Source organism: Aegilops tauschii, chromosome 1 (assembly GCF_002575655.3).
Source record: "Aegilops tauschii subsp. strangulata cultivar AL8/78 chromosome 1, Aet v6.0, whole genome shotgun sequence".
Taxonomy (NCBI): Eukaryota; Viridiplantae; Streptophyta; class Magnoliopsida; order Poales; family Poaceae; genus Aegilops; species Aegilops tauschii.
The window spans coordinates 301,760,162-301,767,596 of NC_053035.3; the positions used below are offsets into that span (position 1 = coordinate 301,760,162).

General features: G+C 49.7%; 1 protein-coding gene across 1 annotated transcript; it reads left to right on the plus strand.

The window, feature by feature from the left end:
- The first annotated feature begins 4,201 nt into the window (after positions 1-4,201).
- On the plus strand, positions 4,202-5,789 carry LOC141023341 (uncharacterized). The gene is made up of 5 exons (XM_073500551.1): positions 4,202-4,405; positions 4,498-4,671; positions 4,756-5,121; positions 5,206-5,415; positions 5,505-5,789. The coding sequence occupies exons 1-5, from the start codon at positions 4,283-4,285 to the stop codon at positions 5,697-5,699; spliced, it is 1,068 nt and encodes a 355-aa protein (XP_073356652.1). The 5' UTR covers positions 4,202-4,282; the 3' UTR covers positions 5,700-5,789.
- Positions 5,790-7,435: the final 1,646 nt, after the last annotated feature.

Consider the following 7,435-nt stretch of genomic DNA (forward strand, 5'->3'; position numbering starts at 1 on the left):
TGAGGGTCATGAACTGCCGAAAAGCATGTACGATACAAAGAAAATCATGAAGGCACTCTCTATGGATTATGAGAAAATAGATGTTTGCCCGAAGAATTGCCTTTTGTTTAGGCACGAGTATGCGGATGACAAGTACTGTAGGCAGTGCGGTTCGTCTCGGTACATTGAGCTGGTCGGTGAGGATGGTGAGAAAAAGCAGCTAACCATCCCCGTTAAGGTTCTTCGGTATCTTGATTTTATAAAAAGATTGCAGCGCCTTTTCATCACGAAGGAGTCTGCCAAAATGATGAAGTGGCACAAGGAAGGTATAAGGTACAATCCAAAAAAAATCGTACATCCATCGAAAGGGGAAGCATGGAAGTCGTTCGATGAAGAATACCCCGAGGAAGCAGCCGAGGCTGGGAATGTCAGAATAGCCATATCAGGTGATGGGTTGAATCCATATGGTATGTCGTCCAATCCATACAGCTGCTGGCCCGTGTTTGTAATTCCGCTCAATCTTCCTCCCGGTGCCCTAATGCAACGCTAGACCATGTTCTTGTCGCTCATCATTCCGTGGCCTGATTATCCGGGGAAGCAATTGGGTGTGTTTATGCAGCCGCTGGTGGATGCTTTGCACCATTCTTGGTACTTTCCGACGTTGGCATACGACCGGGATCTGCAGAGAAATTTCTTGATGAAAGTTTGGTTGCACTATTGCATGCATGACTTTCCCGGCTATGCTCTATTCTGCGGATGGTGTACAAGTGGGAAGATGCCCTGCCCAGTGTGCATGCAGGCTCTGCGGATGATTTGGCTGAGTAAGGGTGGCAAGTATGTAGCCTTTGACCTGCATCGACAGTTCCTCCCTCCAGACCATCCAGACAGGGAAGACAAGAAGAACTTCACGAAAGGCCGGGTTGTTCATGAAGTAACCGAGATTCCAACATTTTCGGGAGCAGATGTTCTTGCTTAGCTAAAAGCTCTCCAGCCTAAAGTCAAAGGCAAAGGCAAAGCCAAAGCCAAAGGCTTCGAGGGATATGGTGAGACGCACAACTGGACTCACATTACCCCCTTCTCACAGCTTCCCTATTTCAAGGACCTCAAACTTCCTTACAATATCGATGTGATGCACACCGAAAAGAATGTGGCAGAGTCCCTTTTCCACACGATCCTCAATATTCCTGATAAGACGAAGGATAACGTTAAAGCTAGAGCCGATCAACAGAGAATTTGTGATAGACCACGTCTGAACATGAAGCCTCCCACAGGCGGTCGAAAAAACGGGTTCAAGCCAGATGCTGACTTTGTCCTTAAATCGCCAGAAAAAGGAAGTACTTATCTGGCTGAAACGCATTTTGAAGTTCACCGATGGTTATGCATCGAATATAAGTAAGGGAGTCAATCTTTCAACGGGCAAAGTGACCGGCCTGAAGAGTCATGACTACCATGTATGGATTGAGCGGATAATGCCGGTGATGGTTCGAGGCTATGTCCCCGAGCATGTCTGGCGAGTGCTTGCCGAGCTAAGCCATTTCTTCCGCACGCTCTGTGCTAAAGAAGTAAGTAAAGACGTGATTGAAAAATTGCATAAGAAGGCACCGGAGTTGATAGTCAAGCTAGAGAAGATCTTTCCGCCAGACTTCTTTACACCGATGACACATCTCATTCTGCACCTCGCGAACGAGGTATTGTTGGGGGGGGCTGTGCAGAATCGCTGGCAGTACGGCCCTGAGAGACAGAACAAGCATCTCCGACAGAAATGTGGAAACAAAGCTAAGATTGAAGCTTCCATAGCTGAGGCAGTTATCCTAGAGGAGGTGTCAGACCTCAGGACATCATACTATCCAGACCACATTCCCCATCTGCATAACAAGGTGCCTCGATACAATATAGAAGAGCCAAAGTATCAACCCAAGCTCCATCTATTCAACGCGCAAGGTGGGAGGGCTGGGGCCTCGAAACCTTATAACATGCCATGACAAGAGTGGGAGGACCTCATGTTCTATATCTTGCACAACATCAGGGAAGTTGAGGAAGTGTGGATGAGGTAATACCACTACACCATTCCTTTATGTCTTCCACATCATCATGTTTTATGTTCACTTAGTCCCGGTCTAACACCGGTTTTCTTTTTTTAGTGATTTCGTTCAAGAGGAATGGACGGGAATGAATCCTCCTACTGAGGCGGAGGCACTTACTCTTCTCCGTCATGGAAACCCTGGAAGTAAAAATTTTGTTGCTTGGTTCATGGAGAAAGTAATTTTCCACACTCCCCTATTAAATACCTAGTTCAACATTTATTAGTTAACTAATGCACGCAACAATTTCAATTATACTTGTAGGGAAAAGATCCGAACATATCTATGGATGATGAATTGAGATGGGTTTCCATGGGTATTGACCCTGCCGTCATGACATGTAAAAAGTATGATGTGAATGGGTATCGCTTCCATACAGAGGAGCACCAGAACAGCCGGCCTGATCCCAAAACTATAAATACCGGAGTGTACACCCCCGGTCAAAATTCAGTAGACTACTACGAAAGGGTACAAAATATATACGAGATTAAATTCCACCAGGGGCGCGAGACCCTAAGTCTGCCTGTGTTCAAATGTCGATGGTTCGATCCGCGGGAGGGGGTAAAACATACGCCTTCCATTGGTTTGGTCGAAGTTAAACCATCAACCGTCTATGCCGGAGCCGATCTCTTCATTGCGGCTACCCAAGCTACACAAGTATATTATCTGCCTTACCCATGCCAGAAAGAGTACCTAAAGGGTTGGGAAGTTGTGTTCAAGGTGTCGCCACATGGTAAGCTACCGAACCCGAATGAAGACGATTACTACAACATTAACCCCATAACATACGAGGGAGTGTTCTATCAAGAGCAACCTGATGATGATGATGTGGTTAGAAACGATGACGCTAGACCATTGGGTGATGATGATGTGGATCCAAACGACGACGAAGCACGGAATGATGGTGAGACCATTGTCAATGAAAATGACATACTTATGCTAGAAAAGTTAAACGAAGACGCTGACGACGAGGAAGAGCCTCCACCTCTGTCAGACAACGAAGATGATATGATTGATAGTGCTGATGAGACGGACCGAGAAAGAGGTTACAACAGTGATGATTCATATGGTTTCTAGCAGATGTACGTGTCAAGTCTTTTTTTCTATAGTTTAGGAATATGCCTTTTATGCATTTTTATTAATGTATTTATTATCAAGCCTTTTCCTTCATTTCATTAATTTACTAATTGCTTATTCTCTTTTCAATGCAGGTTCGTGGAACATGGGAAAGGGGAAGGCCGACGGCGTGGGTTTCCTACGCAAGGTCGTTGGCCTGCCTAGTCGGAGTGGTTGAGCACGTAATCCTCCCCCCGGCTACTTGACGATGACTCCTCACAGGGGGCGGGGGGAGAGCCCCTAGAGGGCGAGGTGGTGGGGGGAGAGCCACTACAGGGGGTCGCGGCCAGAAAGAGCCCACCCTCACCGACTTAGGGGTGTTGTCTTCGAGGCCATCCTCTAGTGAGGTACCCTCCTCTAGTGAGGTACCCTCCTCTGGTGAGGAGGAGGAGGACGAGGCAGGCGAGGAGGAGGAGGTTCGTGATGGGGCCGAGGAGGAGGTGGAGGAGGAGGAGGATGAGGAGGAGGTTGGGGAGGGGAGGCACGCGAGGAGGAGGGTGGTGGCGGGGATGATGGTGTTGGCGGGGAGGGGGTTGACAACAAGGGGTGGCTGCGTGGTAACGCAAAGCTACCAAAGCAGGTTCCTGCTACTGAGGAGCAGAAGTGGCTCATTGAGCCCACGGGGAAAGAGTAAGTGCCACTTTATAATAATTTCATTATTTTGCTTGTCACATGCTCATTCCGGTTGTTATTTATTTTGCTTGTCACATGCTAATAGTTCATTCTTTTGCAGCAACTGGATATATTCTAAAGGGGTACGTATTCCCAACGGCCTCATCACCGTCTTGCTGAAGTTACACTGGGCGGGTTGTACTGTCCGGATCCAGTCAGGCACCCGAACCATCGGGTCTTGGCCACGAGCTGGGAGCACTGGGAAGCGGCCCTCCACGCGGACCATGGGACCCATGCCAAGGCCGTGATCACCACTTTCTGGGTGAGTTCTCTTCAGAAGCACAAGTCCATTCTAGTTTCATGAATGATTTAAATCATGGCTTCTTCCATTCTTGTTTCGTGCATGATTGTAGAAATTCTATTGAGTTCTCCCGGAGCACAGGGCCAGAGCGGACCAGATCGTGCTACGCCAATGCAAGAAGAAGGCCCGCCAGATGCAGTACGAGGTGCGCTATGTGGCCATCTCGACATACTACCACGACTATCTTGGTGTGAAGATGACCAAGGAAGAAGCGCGGAGGATGGGCATTACCTTGGAGAGGGACGAGTTCTTGGCGGTAAGTATAAAAGATTTTTCATTATGCTTTCATTACCTTGTGGTACATTTCACCGTTTCGTGTTGACATGCCATTATGCTTTTATTATGTAGGTGTGTCCAAATTGGTGTTATGGAAAAGACGAGTCCTGGGCGGCATTGGTGGATCTTTGGTGTGATGAGGCTGGAGCCTGGGCGGCTATGAGAGTCAAAAACAAGGCTAACCAAGGGAAGGAGGGAGTACATGCTCAGGGAAACCGAAACCACTATCTCCACAAGGCAGTTAATGTATGACTAACCCCATTAAACATTCTTCTTCTTCTATTTACCATTACTTTCTTATGTATGACTAACCTCCGTTTGGTGGTGCAGGAGGAGAAACTGAAGCGGCCGCTCTCACACATGCAGGCGTGGGAGATCGCCCATACGCGGAAGGACCCCAAGCCTGGCGAGCCCAAGTACTACGGCAAGAAGACCGCGCATAGGAAGAAGGCCTACTCCGATGGGTATCTGGCGTTACATCCTGACACACCTGACCCCATTGCGGCGGATCTGGACGAAAGGGTGGTGGTGGGCATGGGGCCGAAGGAGCACGGTTGGGAGGCGGTTCTCGATGCTGTGATCACTCCTACTATCTCCTACACACAGCTCCATCGGATCGACCCGACCCTGAGCCAGCGCACGAGCACGCGCATGAGCAGTGCACCGTCACTGTCCCTCTTTCAGGAGCAGCAAACTGTAAGTATTTTCCCTTTTATCTTCATTGCTCCCTTTATTTTTCGCATTTAGTAGTTTTATGAGTCTCATCATGTCATACTGTAGGCCTACATGGAGTACACACGCCAGGAGACCATGGCGTGGCACGACCGCCTTCATGCATACCATCAGCAGAGGGATCGCGAGATGCAGCACGCTTTTCAGGAAATGGCGGCCGGCAGGTATCCTCAATGGCCATCAGCAGAGGGTCCTCCAGCACAACCAGTGCTGCTGACCTTTGAGGAGTTTGTGGCACAGAACGCTGGCCCCTCGCCGGTTAGTTCATCCCCAATCAATTCACCCAAAGCATGTCATGCCTTTCAACACAGTCTTATATCCCGTTAATATATCTTTTGAACATCCAGGGAACAGGTGCATCTACCGTTGGCGGTGGTCTTCGCAGCACTCCCGAGACACGGAGCCCGACCACTCCGATCCACGGAGGCGGAGGCGGACGTGGAGGCGGTCTTGGCGGTAGCGCTGCCGCTAGCAGTGACGACCTGGGCTTCGGCGGTCTTGGCGGTGACGACCTCCGCGGTGCTCGACGTCCTGGCGCTTAAGCCTTTCGGGCACATTGTGGCGGTTCTCGATGCTATGATACTTATATGCTTGTGATGTTTCTTATCTTATTGTTGTTTGTGAGATTCTTATATGCTTGGTGGTGATGATACTTATATGTTTATGCTTTGCGATGCTTCTTATGATGTGTGATGATGAATTTGTTGTGTGATCCTGCTCCTTATTGTTACGTGATGCTGCTTCTTATATATGTTGTTTGTTATATATGTTGTGTATATTGAAATGAATTGAGCTGAAAATAAAACAGAAAAAAGAAAAAAAACTGGACAGAAACTATGCCGACGGCTTGGCCGTCGGCATAGGCCTGGCGTGAGCTCCCAGTGGCCGACACGTGGCACGTCTATGCCGACGGCCTAGCCGTCGGCTTAGTTTGAAACTATGCCGACGGCTAGGCCGTCGGCATAGACGTGCCCCAGGAGCGCCCAGTTTCTGACACGTGGCATGTCTATGCCGACGGCCTAGCCGTCGGCATAGTTTCAAACTAAGCCGACGGCTAGGCCGTCGGCATAGACATGCCCCATGCTGAACGGCGTCTCGCCACGTGGCGAGAAGCCATTGGGCAGCAGTTGACGGCGGCCGTCGTTAGGCGATGACGTTGCCGACGGCCAGGGCCGTCGGCATAGATGTACGGCCACCGTCGGGATAGGGTCTATGCCGACGGTCATCCTGGCTACGCCGACGGATATTTTGCCGACGGGGCTATGCCGACGGGTGCCGTCGGCATAGGCCTGCCCCGACGGCTAATCATGGCTATGCTGACGGCCCTGGCCGTCGGCGTAGGGTGCGATTCCGGTAGTGTTTCCGGACGGTGAAGGTGGTGAAATCCCTCACCTCTTGAAACCAGATTCTGCCATACCCGTCTTCGCCAAACCTTCTTCCTGAGCTGTTCTGGAATATAAGATACGGCCTTCCTCCTCGCCGCCCGTATCCAACGAACAGCACCATATGCCTCAGTGGAGGATATACGTCGCCCCTCCTGCGCTGGAAGTGGTAGATGCCGTTCGGCCCCAACGACTCGAAGGGACCACAAAAACGGAAGCCGCCCATCACAGGTCTTCCTTGTCGTAGAAGTCTCACGACTTCATCAAAATGCATACGGTACCGCGTACGTGCACCGGAGATGTGGACGCGCCTCGCGTCTGGCCAGTCACCACACTCGGCATATACGCCTTGTCGAGCCAGCAGTCGAAGGCCCACAGGTAACCTTCGGACTCCATTGTCTCGGCCAAGTGGAGCGCCTGCATGTATGCAAACAGCTCCAATAAGATATACTACTACTGACATATACTCCCTCCGTTTCTAAATACTTGTCTTTCTAGGCATTTCAAATGAATATCACATACGGATATATGTAGACATATTTTAGATTCACTCATATGTAGATTCACTCATTTTACTCCGTATGTAGTCACTTGTTGAAATGCCTAGAAAGACAAGTATTTAGGAACGGAGGGAGTATACATGTCAGTACTCCATGTCATGTGTTAGGCAATGAACTCTATTTCCCTGAATGAAATACTAGCTGCCTGCTTGAAACTCATATTGACGGATAAACTGGTTTAAGAAAATTCTGATATGGGTGCTTCTAGGAGGTACTTCCAAAGCCCACACACGCCGGATCTCCATCTCGACGCCTGAGGCAAGGGCATGGAAGACGCAGCTTGGTCTCCTCCCTTGGTGTCGCACAGGCGGGAGGATCCACTGACCATGTAATCGG